The sequence below is a fragment of the Astatotilapia calliptera genome, chromosome 6, assembly GCF_900246225.1.
Source record: "Astatotilapia calliptera chromosome 6, fAstCal1.2, whole genome shotgun sequence".
Lineage (NCBI taxonomy): Eukaryota > Metazoa > Chordata > Actinopteri > Cichliformes > Cichlidae > Astatotilapia > Astatotilapia calliptera.
Genome location: NC_039307.1, coordinates 35,931,220 through 35,952,211, shown reverse-complemented (window position 1 = coordinate 35,952,211; position 20,992 = coordinate 35,931,220). Strand labels below are relative to the sequence as shown.

Below are 20,992 nucleotides of genomic sequence, written 5' to 3'. Positions count from 1 at the left end.
ACTCACTGACCTTTAACCCCACCAGAGCACAGCCCTTACGAAAGTATCCCTTCGGCCAGTCGGGAGCCAGCTGGATGGACCTTCGAGCATCACTCAGAGCTGAGGAGTACCGCTCCAGAAACCAGTGACAGTACGACCGATTTCCATATAACCTGAGGCACAAGAAGAGACACGAACACACAGGCAGCAGGAGACTTTACTCAACCAAAGTGGATGTGAAAAAGGCTGAAGTCTGAGCTGGAGTCTGGGTTCACAGGTCAGCTCACCTGTGATCTTTGGGGTCGCAGAAGATGGCTTCTGTGAACATGTCCACCGCCTCTGTGTACTGGGCTTGCTCGAACATCTTAATGCCCTGCACTGGAGAAGGTCACACACACTTTTATGCGTAGAGTAGGGGTGACACATTCATTTTTTTGTCTTAATTCTTACTTATTACGCACTATCTGGCCACTTTATTAGGTATGTTTTTGGCTAGGCCAAACCATCCAATGTAGCAATGTCTGTTTTCAGTTCTCTGTGCTGCTGCAACCGTCTGACTTTCATAAACAGCAACTCGCTTTCCTACAGGCAAACAATCCAGCAGCAACAATTTATGATTAGCATTTTCCTTTTTGTTTATCATTATTAATATTATTATCATTACAACTGTTGCCATTATTACAGACTCAGTAATAAACAAAGTAGACTGATCACTTTTGTTGACAATATTTTAAAAAACTGAAAACGTAGCTGCTTCCTAAACATAAAATTTACAAGACGTGCATAATTAAAAGGCCAATGAGTATATATAAGCACATATTATTCATGAGTTACATAATCGAATACCGATCAACGCTCCTGAAATAGACACCATCTTTTAGAGAGAAGAAATATTTCTTCCTTTTTTGGGGAATGACTAAATATTTTGCAAATTTGGTCCAAAATTTGGAATTTGACTGGGCTTAAATCTAAAAATGGACCGATGGCATCTTGTGCACTGAAATTATTGCAAGGCTGCAGCAATGTTCCCTCTAAGGGGCGCGCGTGCGCAATTGCGCACTGCTGGCACGGTCTCTGCGCACAAAAAATCTGTTTTGTGCACAAAAAAAATCTAACCTGAATTGAAATTAAAGTAAATACATTAACAATCTGTTTTGCAGTGTTAGTCAGTGACTGGCTGCTCCCGTATGGGATCAGAACGCTGCCACCTTATCCCATAGTCCAGCCAATCACGCGATTCACATTCGTATATACGCAGCTAATCAACGTCGTTGACAGGCTATGACAGCGTCCTTATGTGCCGACACCGGTGTTTTAGCGAGCAAAACGGCGTGGCTGATGTGGAGTGAAGCCACGTTAATGACAACGTGTACAACCATTGGAGATGTGAGCAGGACAGATGGAACCCAGCCTTTCCTATTGGTCAAAAAATGTACCATGTGTCGGCCAATCAAAAATAATATGGCAACATGGCATTTAGTGGTTTAAGAAGGGGGAAGTTTTAGGAGTGACGGCGGTGTTTGAGATGTGAGAGATTTGCGACGTTTAGCCCATATCTTGTATAGTTAGTGTGTAGTGTAGTCAGTAGTTTTATTGTGTGTGTCAGAACAACGAGGCCACTGCTGAATGTTACAGGTGTTACAGCAGTGATACATCTCCTGCTGTCAGGCCTGCAGGTATCAGGCTGTTGTTCTCCTTCATCTCATAGTGGACAGAAATTACTTTTTGGAGTGGCACAAATAATTTGTGTGGCATCAAATTTGATGCAGAACAGCTGATTGTTCTGTAAATAATTTGAAATGTTTATTTAAAAAAACGACTTGGCTGCATTTTTAGGTAAACAGCTGCAAAAAACTTTGTTTGCAAAACTCAGTAACTTTTTTGAAGAAGTAACTATATAATTAATTGCCCAACATTGGTCATTATATGCTGTATTTTGCAGACAGAGTTACAGGACTCTCTCCCAGACCACAGACTCATAATACAAGTCAGAGCTTTATAAAAAATAAAAAAAAAAGAAGAAGAAGAAGAAAAAAAAAGAAAAAAGAAAGTTGTGTTTTCAAAATTGGAGTTCAAGTTATTTTTACTTCCAGTTGTGTTAACATGCTACACAGGTCATGAACAAGATTTTTTTTTAATTTTCATTGTAAGTGGGCTAAAGCAGTTAAGTAAAAGTAGTGTAACATAAATGTAAATGCTGTAATGTGATTATTTTAATAAACCATGTAACTTGGATGGATTCGATGCTGGTGTGACCACAGTGCACACGTCTGCTGTGGCTCACAGTGGTCCAAGGGACCGCTCAGGGAGTTTGTGTGTTCGCTCAGACACATGAAAAATTAGAGGGAACATTGGCTGCAGGATAGAGCTGAAGAAGAACACATGAGCAGACTCACATGTCAGGGACTCCCCCATCCTCCTCATTTCTTCTGTGTTCTCCTCCTGAAATCACCACAGAAAGTTCTGTCACTGCAGTCACGTCACTGGTTTCTAACTCAAAATACATTTAGCCAGCCATACATGAAAGAGGATGGATCATATAAGCTCATCTCTGGGCTAGATCACTGGACCTTGCGTGTGTGTGTGTGTGTGTGTGTGTGTGTGTGTGTGTGTGTGTGTGTGTGTGTGTGTGTGTGTGTGTGTGTGTGTGTGTGTGTGTGTGAGTGAGAGAGAGAGAGACAGAGAGAGTACCTGGCTGCTCCTGGCCTCATTTTCCTTGTTCTCTCTGGAGATTTGCTTTGCTCTGTTCATCAGGCCTTTCAGTTTAATGTTGTTGGCAGCGTTGGCCACAAATGCACTGCTGATATCCCACTCAGGCTCCTGAACCACAGGAAGTAACACAAAACCTTCAGTATTATAGAGTGACAAAAACTGAAGATGTCAATCTGCTCTGACCTGCTCCGAGCTAAAAATACATAAATCAGACTGGCTGATCTTTATGATCCTTTATGATCCAGAACTGGAGGCGCTGAATCCAAAACACGGCGCAGTAGCTTTAGTATTTTTTAGAGGTTTTACTGTGTTTGTGCACAGATCTCTTAGTTCTCACATCAGTTGCCTAAGTCACAGTTTATCCATAAATCAGAGCTTACCTATTCATAGAAATGCAAATACTTTCTAAGACTCTGAGTCGTGTCTTTGTGTGTGTTCAAATAGTTCTGAAACACATAAAAGTCAGTGCAGGTTTAATTTTATGATAATAGGAATACAGGTGTTGTGTACAAGTGTTTCACAGTCTAAGACCCGTATTGCTTAAAATTATTAAGGGAAAGATTTTTAATCAGAGTACAACATCAAGTCAGCTGCTTTGATGTTCATGAAAATAACAACAGCTGCACTAAAGGGACAACAATGAGACAACCCGTGAAACAGGAATGGTGTGGGACACCATGGACACTGAGGTTTTCTCCCTCCTCATCTTTTCTGACCTTTTTCATTAATTGTGCATTTGGTTAGAGTCAGTGTCATGAGGTGATACTTGGATCCTACAGAGGTTGCACAGATAATGAAGGTCTGCTGTCTCCCAGCACAGTCTCAAGAACACGGAGGAGATTCCAGGAGACAAGCAGTTACTCTAGGAAAGCAGGACAGGACCATAGAAGGTCCTTAACCCATCAGCAGGACCGCTATCTGCTCCTTTGTGCGAGGAGGGACAGAATGATCACTGCCAGAGCTACATAATGACCTCCAGCAGGTTACTGCGTGAATGTCTCTGACCAAATATTTAGAAACAAACTTCATTTAGCGCCCAACATCCCCACGCCCTGGCCCTGTGCTCAGTGCCCTGCACCATGGGGCCAATTAGCATTTACCATAGAATACCACAATTGACATCTCCACCACTGGCGCCCTGTGCTTTTCACAGATAGGAACAGGTCGCTGCCTGTAGCATTGTTCAGCAGTGGTTGTCTAAAATGGCACATCTATGGACCGACACCCAGACCTCTACAGGCTAGGCAACAGCAACCTGACTTCCATTATGGATTGGGATAAAATTCTTGGATCCAGTGTCAACACCCTACACTGGTGCTGTAGGTCCTGGGTCCTCCTGGTATGGCAAGAGCATGCAGGCAGTTCCTGGAGGATGAAGGAAATGTGATACCACTGACTCACCCTCAAACTCGCCTGACTGAAATCTAATAGAATAGCTCTGAGAGATCATGTTTCGTTCCATCTGACGGCTCCAGGTTGCACCTCAGACTATCCACGAGGTCAGTGATACCCTGGACCTCATAGAGTTCCCCCAGGACACCATCCATTGATTCACTTGGAGCATATTGTTAGGCATGCATACACGCATGCCCAATCAAACTATTAAATGAGTTGCAGCAATGCAATTTCAGCAAAATCTTTGACTTTTGGGTGTCTTTGAATTCAGCCCTCTGTAGGTTGATCATTTTTATTTCCATCAGGTTATGTGGCCTCCTTTGGGTCCTAACACAACACCCAGTCCATGTCAGGATAGATGTTTAAAATGCATTGAGATCTGCCCATGCCACTGCTTTAAGCTTTTTGAACAGTGTATGTGCATGACGGTGCACCGTCATACCAAGTGCAAGTCATACCAAGCATGTTTGGAGCAGGTTATTACAGAGTAGAAATCAGTGTTTTCTATGATAAGCCTCATGTGTTACTCTAGCACAGGTCTGTTAAACCGTTGAGTTTCTCTTTTGCTTCGCTGGATGAAATATGTTCACAGACACTCTGTTTTATTATTTATTTCCCACCAAATGGACGGGATAAAACACTAAGTACGGCTACCTTGCTTCAACCCACCTCATCTGACATCCAGTGGGACAGCTGGCGGTTCGTCTTGCTCTCCGTTGTGACAGCAGCCACTGATTCAGGATTGCATCTGGCTCTGGAATGAACGGCAGTCCATCGCTCTTCTTCTTTCATCTCCTCATCACTGTCAGTATCTGACACTTCTCCAGCTGCTTCCTCTTCCTGTTACAAAATAAAAGCATCACTGTGGAATAACTATAAAATCATTATATAAAGTGACTGGATAAGCTAGGCCTTCTTCAGTGTGGGAGTAGAACAACTCGAAACCTTGAGCTTTTGATGAACTGGATTTGCAAGAAGAATTTGTCTTCACTCAGTATTAGGCAGTCTCTCTCTTTTGTGTTGTATTTCACAGAAAGTGAGCATTTTATGTGTTAGATTAAAGCAGCCAGTAAACCCAATAAAGAAGAAAACAAGTGGTGATGTGATTGTTTTCTCTTATGCATTTTATAAGAGCCTACATTATAACAGAAGAGCAAAATGTTGTTATAATAAAGCCTTTAAAAATAAATGTTGAGCAATTACAATCTAAATCACAGACTGTACATAAAAATACAGACTTATGACTTTTGTACTTATTATAAAAAATAAGTAAGATGCAGATACCTGTGAGAACTGATACCTGTCTTTAAATTTACAATAAAACACAGCCTAGCTGACCTCAGAGCAAAGGACACTGAATGGGGCTGTAGCAGAGTAAATGGTTTTGTGTGCAACCTACAGACAAAGGTAAGAGCTGTGATTTCTACACAACAGATTTCTATTGTCTGTAATTTTGTATATAGTTTAAGAACATATATAATACTGTATAATAGTAAGTGTTGTCATTAAACCACCATTGTAAAAAGATGACAGTTCCACCTGTGGTAACATATATTTGCTGCCTGCAGTAGAACAACACAAAGACACCAAGCAGAAAAAAGACTTATTACATGAATCAGATACTGCATAACGTGGAGTGAAGGTGGACTGCAAAGTGGCTTGCAGAAGCACAGCAAGTGTGGGCAGGATAAGGCAACTCAGATAGTTTCCCAGCTAAGTGTGTGAAAGGGTATGAGGCATCAGGTGATGTGGTCTGATGATTGCAGTGAAAAGAAAGAAAAGAGAAAGAAAGAAAGACAAATGTGAATATTAGCACCGCACCTGCTCTGAAGCATCCTCCATCCTCTCCTTTCGCTCTAGTTTCCTCCGTTCTTTCTGCCTCTGAAATTAAGAGCAAGGACATGATGGCTATTGGATGATAGATGATGACATGAAACATGAGTAAACAGAGGTGGAGAAGCACACGTGTATTAGAATGTATCATAAAATGAGGAAAGAGGTTGGTTAATGCATTTTAACAATGTGTGTGAACAGGTGGAGCAGCAGGGAATGTGAGTAGTGCTAAGCTGTATGATAATGTAGCAGATGCAGTCATTTCAGTTAGAAAACAGCTTTTAACACTGACAACATACTATATATGACATTGGTTTGCACTCAATGTCATTTACCCTTATATTGTATATTGTATAGCTTTCTTGTTATATGTAAAATTGTATTATATTATTTAATTTATTTTTTTTTACTTTAAAATATTTTACTTGCATTTTTAATCACTCTTATATTTAAATGTTCATTTTCTATTTTATCTAGGGATTGAGAGTAACGAAGTTTCTATTCTCTGTATGTCCTGTACATGTGGCAGAATTGACAATAAAGTTGACTTTGACTTTGACTATAAGCTGTAGGTATCGTAATAGTACTGTGTAGACCTGAGCCACCACTCTGTTCTTTACACTTCGCTTCCAAGCAGCCAGACACTCGTGTCGTTTTTAAAGTGGGGTTTTTTTGGCACTAGTTCTCCAGGCTTTTTGAAGGTTGGCTGCTTTTCCACTTATCCACTCCTTGAATCTGATCATTTTAACTTAACTTTCACATCATCAATAAGCAGAGGCGGACAGGAAAGAAGTACAACAATGAGTGTCTACAGCCAACTTGTAACACAAAGCAGAGGCTCCGTCCTTGTTTGGAAGTCAAAATTACTGGAATTATGAATACAGAAAAGTACACGAAGATTTTGATCCACCGTGCAGTGCTATCTGGAAGGCATCTGATTACCAACAGCTTCACATTTCAGCATGAAAATTATCCTAAAAACAATCCCATTGCAGTAAAAGCATACACGAACACACAATGAAACACTATCAGCCATGGATTTCCCCAGATCCCAGACCTCAACTTTATTGAAGCAGTGTGGGATAATTTTAATGGAGAATGGCAGCTTTAAATGCCCTTCAAGAAGCCTATGCAGGAAGACTACTTTTACGAGAAAGTGTACAAACTCTGCTTTTGGCTTTGGCTTGTACATTAATACCATTCATGTTTACACGTTTAAATAAATTGCTGTACCTACTTCACATTTTCCTAGTGGTGGTTCAAGACTTTGTACAGTGCTGTTGTGACTTTTTCTTACTTACTTTCCTTTTGGCCCTCCTTCTTTCAGCTCTCCTTCTTGTTCTTTCCTCATCATCCAAATCTTCTTCATTGTGCATCATGGCCTGCTCCACAAACAGGAGCAAACACACACACATTCATTCCATGACTGGCTTTAAACACAAGCTGACCAAATGATGACGCATAGTTTATAATCGCTCAGTGTACCTGTGATGACTTCTGATCCTTCCTCCTGTGTGATGGGTCATGGGGTCCATTCTGAGCCTCCATCTCCTCCTGTCCAGAACCGTCTAGACACAAACAAACAGGAATATTCTCATTGCACTGAGCCGTTTTCCTGCAAAGTGACAGGACACAAAAGGCATGACGCGAAAACACAAACAGCCACTTTGCTATCAGTTTAACTGGGCCTCTAATGACGGGCATTTGACTATATTTTCTGTTTGTCTGTAGAGTACGAGAGCACGTGCTCAATTCAGATCTCTGACTGGCCAATTTCCCTTGCAAAACCATGCAGGTGATCGTGTGGCAGCTTCTTACAGAAGGAAAGGAAAGGAGGAAACACATAAATGTGTCACCTTATCTGATCTCATGTTTCCCCTTCTTTTTCAGCCTTCTGGGCAGCTACAATAAACACAACTGCTATTAACTTATTTAAATACAGGCCACTGTACATCTCTATTCTTAAAGCGTGAAAGAAAAAGCACAACACAGGATCACGGAAAGGTCAAAACTAAGATGTCAGTTTGCTGTTTGGGTCAAACAGATGCTATGTAAAACTCAAAGTACAACAAATATATCAGTGCCAAGTTAGATATTTGTTTAAACTGAAAAACATGCAAATAAATCTGCCTGTTTCTCCTGATAACGTCAGTGGGTGCATCTACATCATTCAAGACCACAAGACAATTTTCCTTCATGTAGTGCTTCCAGCTTACGTGCAACTGAAGCTACTTTGTTGTTTGTGTAAAAGGCACAGATGCAGGTGATTCTACACTCTATTTGTGGCATCAGTCTTTTCATTGATTCTTTTCTTTTCCCCCCTCGAGATGTTTGTCTCATGATTAAAGCCAAAATATAATCACAACTAACTCTGCGCTCTACACGATTCAATTGAAATTTTAATATGGTTAAAAAATATTGAAATCAGAAATGCAACTTGTTACAAAATGCAACATGCAAAATGTAAACAAAGCAGTTTTATGTAAGGAGTTGGGGAACTCCAGGCCTCAAGGGTCGGTGTCCTGCATGTTTTAGATATCACCCTGGGTCAACACACCTGAATCAAATGATTAGTTCATTACCAGGTCTTTGGAGAACTTCAAGACATGCCAAAGAGGAAATTTAGCCGTTTACATGAGCTGTGTTGGAACAAGGACACATCTAAAACATGCAGGACACTGGCCCACCCCTGAGTTAGATGGTAATAAAGCCATCTCCATTGACAGGATCAGATAATTTAGCAACTTAGGCTCTGGTTACGCAGGTCTAGAGACTGATTGGTGACCACCTTACAACCAACACTCACTACGGAGAAATGTGTATTTTCCAACCAACCATTGATTTGTTGGCAGTTTAAACCCTTTAGATGGTAAGTGACCACCTGGTGACCACTAGGGAAAACGTGTATTACCAACCACTAGTGAATGGTTGCTGTAAGATGAAGTGGTATACAGATCTGCAACAAAAATCTCCTTCAGATTGCTTTGTGACAGTTTGCCATAGTCTTCTGTAGTTTGCATTGAAGATGCCAACTTGTCAACCAGAAACTATTGCAAAGTACAGTGGAACTCCGACTTACGAATACCCCATTTAAAGAAAAATTCAAGTTACGAAGGCACTGAACGGCAATATGTTACGGCAAAATGCCCGTGTAACGAAATCCGCTGGCTCTGATTGGCTGAGCCTACAATGCCCACAATGCTTTCCGAATCATGTGACAACCCCTTGAACAACGTATTGTTGTTCTAGTTAGCAATTAGCCTATAGCCTATCGTTCAGCATCGCCTCACTCAAAAGGTGCCATGGGTGATTCGACTTACGAGAATTTTTGACTTACGAAAGACACTCGGGAACGAATTAATTTCGTAAGTCGGGATTCCACTGCACTTTACAGCCTTACTTACTTACAATCCAAGTCTCCAAGAATAGAATTACAACTAACAGTGGTAAATAACTAACAGTGGTAAAAACAATGAGAAAACACAGAACTCATGGAAAACAGCCACCATGACAAGAATAACGACTAAATTCCAACAATGCTAAAAACAATGGTAAAAAAAAAAAAACAGCCAAACAGCAAGCTTGACCAGAACACGAGGGACCTCAGACTGGACCAGAAGCAGTTAATAATGTCTGATTTAAAACCGTCAGTTGTTGAACAGGTTCTTATGTTGGATGGGAAGATTATTCCAGAGCTTAAGGCCAATAATAGCAGAGGCCTGATGGCTTTGAGTCTTTAGGTGAGAAGAGGGAACTGCGAGAACTTGTTAGGATGATGAGTGCCTCAGTGACCTGGAGGCAAAATAGGGAGTTAAAAGATAATAATAATATTAATAATAATGGATTGGATTTATATAGCGCTTTTCAAGGCACCCAAAGCGCTTTACAATGCCACTATTCATTCACTCTCACATTCACAGATGTGTATTAAGGAGTTAATACAGGGCGGTGTTTAAAAGCACATAACAAAAATGTAAAATCTTTAGAACCCCACAGGTAGCCAGTTCAGCTGAGCTAAAACAGGAGTGAAATTACAATCAAGCAGCTGCAAACAACAGAGATTGGAATTAGTCGAACTAAAATACAAGGAGCTGCAGTAGTCCTGCCAAAAAAGTGTGGATAACTGTTTCAGATCCTTCAGTGCAGCAGCGCTTTATCCCATCATTGTGCTTCTGTTTTTCTTTTTAATGTTATTGTGTTAAAGTGCACAGAACAAAAGAACATTTTGAGTGTGACTACTTCTCTACCTTTCTGTGTTCCTTTTTGTTTTTTCATGACTGTGACAGACCTAGTAGGTCCTAGCATGGTTTTTCCTATGTTGGCATGTATTACTTTCCCTCCCCTGACTAATGTTTATTACATGGCACCACAGTTGTGTCTGTTTGCATAAACATTTGCCTACACAGAGGGGTTTTCAACCAACACACCTTCTCCCATGCAGTCCTCAGCACGTAGCTCAACTTTGTGTATGCTGAAGGCTGACTAGTTGACAATGCTGACAGATGTGAAAGAAACTCAATGATTAAAAATAAAATACACTATGAAAAGCACAGACAGTGGCTGCAGTGGGCATTTTTCACTGTTTTTAACACCTCGTTTCACTTCAACTCTTTATAGGTTACTAACGTTTCCACGCCTGGAAAGGACCAGCAGCTGCACATGTAAGAGTATCCCACAGGCTGGAGGGCTACTGTCTTTATTTGACAACAGCCACTTTTTGTAGGTAGACGGGCTGTCCATAACTCCTTATGGATTACCAATGGAGGAGCACATAGAGTCCATTGGGTATTGCCAGCTGCAGCTGACTCTACTTAGCAATTATACCAGGAGCACTTAAGTCCAGGAAGAGAGCTCCAATACCAGAGAGCTTTTCTCCAGTGTGTCCTGTGCATTTGTAGACTCTTAGTTTCTTAGAGCGTCCCTCCTTTTTTAACTTTCAACAGGTGAGTGGAGGCTGTGGTGAGGGAAACGCTTGTGGGCCACACGAGGAGATCATCATGCCTGAAAAATGCCTGACACATCTGAGACCCTCTGGACAGAAATAGTGCTCAAACAGCTAGAAGCATTCTAGAAATATTTCACTCTTGCTCTTGTTTAATTTTCAGCTGAACATTACCCAGTAAGTTAAACTTTTCAAATTCAAACAAGACACATTTACCAATCAATCAATTATTAAAAACTCAGACGGGATGCCAGAACTGGGATGGTCGAAAAAATGTCACACCCAACCGTTTCACAGATCAGTGACCTCGCGCTTAAACTAGAAGCAGGGAGGGCCAGAGCAGCCTGTGCATTTCAAGTGACTATATTTACTTTTTATAGAATATTTGACATGCCACTGAGATTTAAAGGTTTCAAGGGTTACAAGGGAACCTCCACCTTTATCACACTTGTTAATGACTATATTTGCAAGACAGTGAATCATGTAGTAGTTAGAGGTTAATAAAACTGCCTGCAATTTTTTTACTTCCTGAAAAATCAATATGTTGAGTAGTCATAGATAGTTAGTAACTTGTTGAATTTTTTCTCTCTAAAGTATTTCCTTAATAGGTTGCCAGTTTGAATAAACCATGTAATATGCAAACTTTGTCTGGTAAACATATTTAAACATTCATCAGACTTTTCTATTTAGACCAGAAGTTGGGTGAGATGCCAATTAAAGGAGCCACTGGTCATTTTAATTCTTGTGTGAGTTTATTTTTCAGCCATTCAAGATTTGGTCTGCTGTGTTATGAACAACAGAAGAGATCAAATGAAACAGATTTGAAACAGATTCTCCTCCTGCTGGCCACATACAGAATGTAAAAGGGAAATTTTTCCAGTGTGTTTTGTGTTGGTCATCATTTTGTAAGTGCAAACTGATAGACTTGCAGAGAAAGAGCAGGCATAAAATCATTAAAATGTTTAAATCACTTTTAAAAACACACTTTTTTTCAAAGGCCTTCTAGGAGTGTTATCAGAGCCAGTTTGTAGTCAGTTTTTAGTCAGCTGTTGGTCATTCTTAATCTTTTTACTTTGTTAATCTTATTCATTGTATATCTTATTGTTTATTCTACTCATGTTGATTTATTTTTATCTTCTTTTTCAATTATATATTTGTTTTGTTTATTGATTTCATTGTATGCTTAAAGTATGGTTTTAACTGCTATCTCTGTTTTATTATTGGAAAGCACTTTGGTCAACTTTGTTGTTTTTAAAAGTGCTATATAAATAAAGTTGGATTGGATTGGATTGGATTAAGAATCCTTTTGTGAGTCAGTAATGAGAGCAGTTTTCTGTTGCTGAGCTTCCATGCAAGCTGCGCTCTGAACAATTTGTTCTGCTGCCCTCGGAGCAAAAAGAAGTCAGAAGTTCAGTCGGAGAGCACCCTGGAGAATAAGTCCATTTCATAAAATGTCTTGTGTTAACAACATCAAGCTATCTGAGCTCTCAAGGTGGTAAATTTTTAAGTCTTGAGGCTAAGGCTGATGATACATTTGCACACTCCTGGCATGTAGCCACATCTTTACCTCAGCTATGTCTTCCTGATATGAAGCAGACCTTTTCAGTTATCGTTGTGAAAAACCAAGACCACGTAGCAGAAGGAAACCAGAATTATCTCATACTACCTGTCCATTTGCATTGCTTGATAAGAAATTGAGTCGGAAATGTGGGAATGAGTGGGAAATCTCTGGCGCTAAACGTACATTGGTACAGATTGCCACACACACACAATAAAGTCTCCTATACTCCCAAATATGAAGGCAAAGAGGGGGAAGGAAAGAATATACTTTATGGTGTCATGCGAACATTTTTACCCCTCAAAAACAACATTGCTGCAACTGGTGCTAAGCAGAGCAGACTTTTTCATCAGAAACAGTAAGACACTGAATCGTTTTACCTTTCCGAAATGGCACCACCTGACTCAGTGGCACCAAAGACATGCAAAGGTATGAAAAGAACAGGAAAGAGGGAAGATGTTTACACGGGTGCAACAGGCTTGTTTTGAATTATCATCCACATTTAGCCAATGTCAAATTACAGTTTGAAACAACATCACCACAACATAAATACCACTTACATGAAGACAGCCTATAGAGAGCTATTTTACAGTATGCATTGTGGGGTTTTTTGGGTAGGGCTGCCCTCCATGCTTTAAATTCATGTGTTAGTAGTGGAAGATCAGCTGGCATGAACAGATTTCAATACATATGCAAGGTTGCATTTTATATGTCATCAAATCAGGTGATATCTGTGGTGTTTCATTTCATACTGTCTTTATCAGATTTACTAAGAATACAGTAATCCAAAGATATGCGGACAACAACTGATTAATATGATCATGTTTCAGGGGAGCTTATTGTCTGATGATTTTAGTGTCAGAACCGTCTTTTTCTTTGATGACACACAGCCTTCTAATGCCACCGGTTTAATGTAGCCAGCATAGTTTCCATTTATATTCATTCTTAAAATATTTGACTACACAAATGAAATGTGAATGACCATTTTATGATGAAACTGAATGAAGCTGGATGTTTTGATGAGGCATTTATACGCAGTTGTCTGAAGTGCTTAAACTGTGTACATGCAAAAGCAGACACTTTTTTCAGATTCTTGCTTTGATTTTGCTCATGTATTCGATTCTTCTTCTAGAGAGTTGTACTCAAAGTAAATAACTTGCATGTAAAGCACAATTAATGCAAAACAGTGGCGTCTTCATCCCTTTTTTGTGCTGAACTTGAGTTAAAAATCACATGCAGACACTAGCATACTGCTCTGATAGAGATTCTCGTCTTGCAAGTGAATGAAATGCCCCAGTAATAAGACGTAATATGAATAATGCCGAGTGCTGCAGAACAAAGCGCAATATGCAAGTCCCGATTTTTATTTCTGTCAATATGATGAGAAAACAAGTTCTCCTGGAGGATTTGCTAGTTACGCTACTAAGTAAGCTAGATAGTTACATGTTACAACATGTGCATCCTAATCATTTACTAGCTTCTTTTTGCACTGACTGTGATTAAGAGGCTTCATGAAGTCATTCATTTAACTGGCACATTTAACTCCATCCAACTTCATGACAAAAGAAACATGGGATTGAAATACAGCCAGGGCTATGACAATGTGGACTATTAGACTTTTTTTGTATGCATAATCAACATAGACTCAAAGGTTCAAAAGTAAAAGGACAATTCAATAAGAGGAGGTTTCGTGGCTAGGTGAGGTCTATTCTTTTATCATTTTATATCAAACTAAATTGACTTACTAAAAGATTTAGATTTTCTTTTCAAGGGTTCCAGAGATATAAAAAAAAATTTTTTTGAAATGGCCAAAGCACTGTGGATATATGGATGATGGCAGAATTATTTCCTTGGTTTAAAAAAGGTCCTTCAAAATATCTAGTCAAGTCAACACTCTCACACTCTTGATGAAGGAGGCATATTGTTGTCAGGGTCTACAATCAATAGATTCCTTTATGAATCCAAACAGAGTGGGTTACACTCAAAACCATAAAGACCAGATTAGACTGGAAGAGCCTGCAGAGTTCTGGAAGAAAAACTTCTTTGGACAGATGAAACAAACATGAACTTGAACCAGAATGATGAGAAGAGAAAAGTATGGCAAGAAACAGAATCACGATCACAATCGCATTACATTATCTGTCAAACATGGGCAAAATATTCATGAAATGGCTGCCAGTGGAACGACGCTAGTGTTTATTGATGATGTGGCTGCCAGCAGAAGTGGCAGTGCCTTTATTTTCATACGCACATGGCGGAAAACAAATGCTGCAACTTCAGTGGTGTGGAACTGGTTTAGCTTTTGTCCGTCAGATACACAACTAAGCACTATTTTTGGTAGAGCGTGCTAGCGGGCCGTCGTTATTACAGTTTTTTTGGAAAATACGGCACACTTAAAATCAATCCTTTGATTTTTCTGAAAGTCGACAGAGCCCCTTATCATCCCGTGTGCCTTATGTTTGAATTCTGGTTGTGTTTACTGACCTCAAATCGATTTTATGTACACGGTGACAGCACTCGAAAATCTGTCAAATGTTTTAGTACGACTGCTAAGCTATGAAGCCGCACCGCTTGATGGATTGTCGGAGCATTACTGCTATTGTAGGCAGGAGCCTTGCAAAGTGATACGTACTGCGCTTCAACATAGTATTACCGTATTGTGTGTATAACCTCTTTTTACGTTTTGTGGATATTATACATGCTTATGCTGAGGATATGTCGGCCAATTTCCACTGGAAATGCCTTTTGGTTAAACTGTCAGCAAGGATTTGCACTGTTACATTTTTATATAACTTTAATGCACATAAAATAGCTGCTTATTTAAGTGAAAATACATTGATGACTTTTTTTTTCTTTTTGCACCAATAAAGTTGTGGAGTTGTAAAGTGTCGATTATATTGTCAGTTATATCCTTATTGCAAATGTAATGTGTTTCAAATGTATAAATGTATAATGATAAACATTTTTGGTCATATTGCCCTGCTCTAACTCCAAACCAAATAATAATGACCCAAAGCATGCTCAGAGCAAAGAAATTGAATAGTCCTCAAGGGACAAGTCAATCACCTGATCTCATCCTGAAAGAGCAGGATTTTAAGTTACTGAAGACAAAGGTGAAGCCAAAGAGACTCACAAACTACTGAACGTGGCTGCAGTACCTTGGAGAGAATCTTAATGGATTAAACACCATGATGGTGATTTCTAAGGTTATTTTGCCATGAGTCTTTGTCTCAAGTTTGTTTTTAAATTTGCTCGAGAAAACACGTTCATTTATTGAACGAGATTATACAGGTGTGTGATACATTCGGATTATTTGTCACAATCTGCACCAGATATTTGGAAATGCATCTAGAATTGTCTTTAAATTAATCTGGGAGCATGGGAAAAGACCACTGGAAGCATCAGGTCAGAAAATGCAAATTCAATTAACGCAACAGGAAACGAATATCCTAAAAATCCACCATTTTCTCCTGCTTATCCTTACCAGAGTTGCAAGGGGGCTGGCGCCCATCCCAGCTTACCATCAGGCGAGAGGCAGGGTACCCCTTGGACAGGTCACACATAGAGACAGACAACCATCCGCACTCACATTCCCACCTATGGGCATTTATATTAGTAAACCTAAGCCACCAACATAATTCAGAATACAAATCAGACATGTTAGTTTGCATTTAAATTAAATGTTAATATTACTGCTGCATGTGATGAAATTTCTTAAGGGTGACTACAAGATTCCACTGTGATGAACAAGCATGTCAATCAATCAAGGCTTTATTCGCCACATGCAGATTGCCCTGCAGTGAAATGGGACCCCCCCGACCTTACACACACAACACAGACATCACATGGGGATACAGGTCGGAGATCGGTAGCGTTACGAAAGAAACACTGAAATGTACACAACAATGGGAAAGTCCAAGAGGAAAAAAAGAGACCTCTACTCATGCTGGGCTCCTATGGGAGGTGTCAGGTTTTAGTTAACGGACTCAGGCGCAGACCGGGACTCTTTACAGAGTTTACAAATTTATTTACACAACGACACCAGGTGATGCTATTTACAACGTGCTGGAGGGAGGGGAGGGGGGTCCAGGGTTCCGGGGTATGTGAGGGGAAAGACGGGAATCCGACGCCCTCCAAAGGCTCTCTCTCTTCACTCCCCACACTGGGGAAACACAAATCCACTCACTCGTCCACGGGATGATAGGCAGGCAGGGAAAGGTCCGGGAAAGGTCTGTACACAGAAACTTTAGTTAGAGGCGAACAGACGGAAAGAACTCACAGATTCTGATTCACAAACTACTGAGCGACTGACGCTGATAGCTCAACGATCCAGCGACGAGTGACACAGTGCTGCTGTCTTAAATCGGCCTTGTGATCATCCCGATAGGCAGCAGGTGCGTGGGCCAGGGGCGGGAGCCCATAATGAGCTGGATCAGCTGGTGAGGCACAGGGACCATGACAGGAGGACAGGATATCAGGATGATTCAGCGAGTTATGACTGCTCTCTATTCAGCCTAGGTTTGTAATATTTACTCAGCAGATTAAGCACCATGGGAGCTTTCAGATCAGGTATGAAAGGCAACATTAAGTTATGTGCTACATGCATGAGCTTGTGTGCAATCTCCAAAATGTTAACAAGAGTGTGTACTGCTTTAGTAAGTCCTCCAGAACTGAAACAGGGCAGCAGGTTGAGTCTACACTGCAGTTGTTATTTGCAGTAAAGAACGACAAGAATATGATTGGTGTAAAGATTCTTCTGCAGTTTATTAACAAGTGAAAAACGTAAACTTTTTACTGCAATTCAAAGAAATCTATGTAAATCCACTAATTCCTTCGAGTGATGTCATAAAATAATTGTTTTAATGATGTTTAAATTAGGACGTTGTGTTACATTCACATGAAAACAGAAAAATGTTATCTTTGTTCTTTCAAAGATAAATATATTCTCAAATCGGTTATTATTCAAATGGTGGCCCCAAAGTGACGTTACAGAACAACACAGTCATGCACCACTAGCAATCTGAGGTTATCTTTCAAACATACATGCTGTTCTCCCAAACCTATTTACTATTTTATGCTGACTGCAACAGAAACCTCAATATCTTCTCTAACTGTTTCATGGTTAAAAAAAAAGTTTCCAGGAAAGTGAAGCAATTCTATCCCCTGGACTGCTGGAAGAGTTTAAGGGTGATAAATAAACCCTGACCTTGCTCTAAAGACAAGCAGTACAGCAGAACAGAGAGGCTTCTGACTCAGACATACAGATAAACGAAACAGAGAAAGTAGTCTTTGCGCACATTTCACTGAAGTGGTAAGCTACCAAGGTCCTCGCATTTAATCCAATTATATCTTTGTGCGTTTTTTTTCCATAAATGGCAGTGTTCAAATTCATCTGCAGGTCTTCCAAGGCTGTTTACCAGTAAAGTATGCTAACAAAGCATAAGAACTGAGCTCAATGTTTTTTAATAATCAACTGCAAACTATTTTGGTGAAAAATAAAAAATATTAGACACATTTCAAGAGAGAGAGGCATAACTAACCTAATTGCACCGGTGAAATAAGGTCATTTGCTCGGATTATGTTTTTACTCACAGACACGTGGTATGACATAAATATGATTCCAATGACACTTTAAATCTACGGAGGAACCCCACAATAGCAAAGATGATGGTAAAAGTCTAAAGAGTTGTCCACACAGCGAGTGATTCTCTTCTTGCTTTTTGCTTGGTAGTTACTGGACACTAGTAGACCAATCCCTCCAGTTGCCTAAGCAACCTTATAATGCATTAAACCCAGAGCATTGAATAGGAGAGTCGTGCCATCACCACGTGTGATGCTGAACTATTGCGAGACTCCATCATCCTCGCAATAGTTCAGAATGTTAGTAACATATGCTAGCCGCGCCATAGCATTATACCAGTATAAAGGTTTGAGATGTATTTTAAAAGGCAAGAACTTAAAAAAACAACTAAAAAGCTACTCAAGGGCTCTGGTTTAAACCTATTCCCTCAAATCTCAAACAGTAGCATTCTTTGCTCTCATTGTTAGTTTCAATCACTCACCTCAAAGTTGGGAGAAGTTTAATTCCGGTTAACCCGCCCGCTTCACAATGCCCACAGTTATGTCACTTGCTGTGACTCAAAGTCACTGAATGTCACTGACTTTCTATGGCTTCTGATTGCCAACCTGCTGTGTGGACACTCCCTAGCTTCCAGAGGAATTTTTTTTTTACTTTATTCTTTTCTTGTTTTAGGAAGAAAATCAGAAATCATCTTATGCAATTTCTAAAAGATAGTGATTTTATATCCCAGCAACCACTAAAATTAAACTTTACTTAGATTATGTTTGTGAATACCTGCCTACCTTCATCAATACATCATCTTGAATTTTGACACAAATTCTTTCATGCTTGGAAGCTCTGATACACATAGGTCCATAACCTTTGGACAATGGCACTTCTTTTTTTTTATTTTATTTTTGCCTCTATAAACTACCAAAGCTAATTTTACAGAAGCAGTAGTAAGACTGTAGACTTCCAGCTTCCAGTTACAGCCACTTTTATGAGCAGTCCTTCAATTTCAGAGGCTCAAAAGAAAGTCAACAATTAACTGATTGTTTCATAACCAAGTGAGGTCTGTGTGATAAAATATGTGGCGCTGATTCCTCACACCATTTACAGAGCAGAGGAACTTGCTTCCATTTTCCAAATTTGAACCGTAATCAACTTAAAAAGAAAATAATTTTACATGTTTACATTTAGGTAACAAGTTTCTTATCCAGCCTCTGTATTATAGCTGTGACATTAAATTCAAAACGGGTAGTTCCCCCTATTTTAGCAGCTAAATCTTTTGGCTAATTAGTGCCGAGGCTAATCACACACAGACGCACCCAGTTTTGTAAACAAATACAAGACTGAAAGACGCATGCAGGACATGCTATCGCTCTGACTCATGTGTGTCTTTATGTGTTGCTTCATTGCAGTAAGTAGATCACTATAATTCCTGATAGGACAAAAAATGAATTCATGGTCTTCTTAATCATATTTGTATTGGGGGGGGGGGGGGGGGGGGGGTGTATATATTCCTGTCTTATTTCTATGCCATGTTTAGTTTTCACCAAACATGGTGCTGTGCATTATGTCCACAGCCAAGTCTTAGTCTTCTAGAGGTTTTGTGTTTGTTCCCCTCCAAACAAGCCTTTCTTTATCCGTCGTGTTCGAATTGTACTTTCATGCTGACTGAGGTCTGTAGCGTCTGAGATGTAGCGCTAGGATTTCTCTGAGGATTGCATGGTCTGATCTTGGGGTGAATTTGCTGGGACGTCCACTCCAGTCACAACCAGTCACTGTCTGTGACTAGGGTTTTTATGTGTTACTTAATTCCAGTAAGTAGTTCATTATGATTACTGATAGGGCGGTAATCATAATGAAGCCGTCACTGTCTGTGACTGGTTGTTTTTCAATTCCATTCCTGTCCTATTTAAAAATGTGTTTGTAAAATGATTATCATGATTGAAACCACAGGGCCAAATGTGCTTGACAAGGAATAAAGCTGCCCTTTATGATACAAAAGCTGCTGTAACTTTAACTTCTTCTGTTCTCTGTGTATTTTGGAACCGGGGGAGGTTGTGCTTGAAAGCTTTACTCTGATTTAATGCCAAAATCTGTGACTCTTAACTTGAAGTGTAACATCTTTTAGTTCCTGAAAATTTACCAAGCGATTAAAAGAAAACCCATTGGGACCTTTAAGAGATTTAAGAGAATGAGCTGCTCAGTCACCTCAATAACATTTCTTTTTTTTAAATGTTTAAATGCTTGTTTCTTATGCAGCTATTTAGGAAAAGCAGCTCTTTAACTGGAACTAGAAAGTGAAACGCAATTCATACTTGGAACTGTTTTTCGTAAGAGTAGTAAGAAGATGCTGATTTCAAATTGTGTTTAAAGTACCGAGACGTACAATTCTTCTTTAAGATGTGAAATAACATAAGCACTGAAAAGTCAGGGGAATGACGTTCCCAAGCAACACAGTCCAAGGACACGAGGAATGATGAACATGGTAGTACTGATACGAAATACAAAATAAACCTAATTTATGTCTAGAGGTTATAGATGGCAGGAAGAGGACCGTGTTAATGGTGTAGGCGTTTGTTTAACCAGAAAATTAAATATCTTCAGCTGCCAAAGTCATGATACAGACAGCAAAGGTCAGAACTTGAAAGAAGACACAGTGTGATGAAGGATGTTGGGTCTAGTAATGCTTCAGATTCCTGTCGACTTTTTATTACTTTGTTGAAGGAACATGATGAATTTAAAGTGTATCATCAGTTTTAAATGTACATGAGCTGAGTGCATATTATCCCATATGGAAAAGATCTAAATCTTATAAAGTTTGTATCTGTCTTGTGTGAAACTTGTATGAAAAGCATACAAGAATTAAAACAGATATAAGATCCCTTGAAAAATTATATAAATGAAACTTGTATGTTTTGGATACTTCCTAAAACAATATATGAAAGTAATGAGAAAGTGGCTACTTTCATGAGTAAATCATGTAAGCCTTATATGATTCACTATA

The 20,992-nt window shown here is 39.7% G+C and overlaps 1 protein-coding gene across 2 annotated transcripts in view; it reads right to left on the bottom strand.

Annotated features, from left to right (window-relative positions):
* LOC113024691 (hsp70-Hsp90 organizing protein 3-like) overlaps positions 1-20,992 on the bottom strand; it is a 30,903-nt gene that overhangs the window by 6,236 nt on the left and 3,675 nt on the right. The window contains exons 2-11 of one of the 2 annotated variants that reach the window (XM_026171964.1): positions 16,732-16,855; positions 16,479-16,650; positions 7,405-7,487; positions 7,221-7,301; positions 5,908-5,967; positions 4,756-4,926; positions 2,671-2,799; positions 2,376-2,421; positions 267-357; positions 11-152 (exon numbers count right to left, since the gene is read on the bottom strand). In XM_026171964.1, the coding sequence (XP_026027749.1) occupies positions 11-152; positions 267-357; positions 2,376-2,421; positions 2,671-2,799; positions 4,756-4,926; positions 5,908-5,967; positions 7,221-7,301; positions 7,405-7,467 (783 nt within the window). In that variant the 5' untranslated portion in view covers positions 7,468-7,487; positions 16,479-16,650; positions 16,732-16,855. The remainder of the gene's footprint in view (positions 1-10; positions 153-266; positions 358-2,375; positions 2,422-2,670; positions 2,800-4,755; positions 4,927-5,907; positions 5,968-7,220; positions 7,302-7,404; positions 7,488-16,478; positions 16,651-16,731; positions 16,856-20,992) is intronic. The other variant, XM_026171963.1, reaches the window with a different exon arrangement.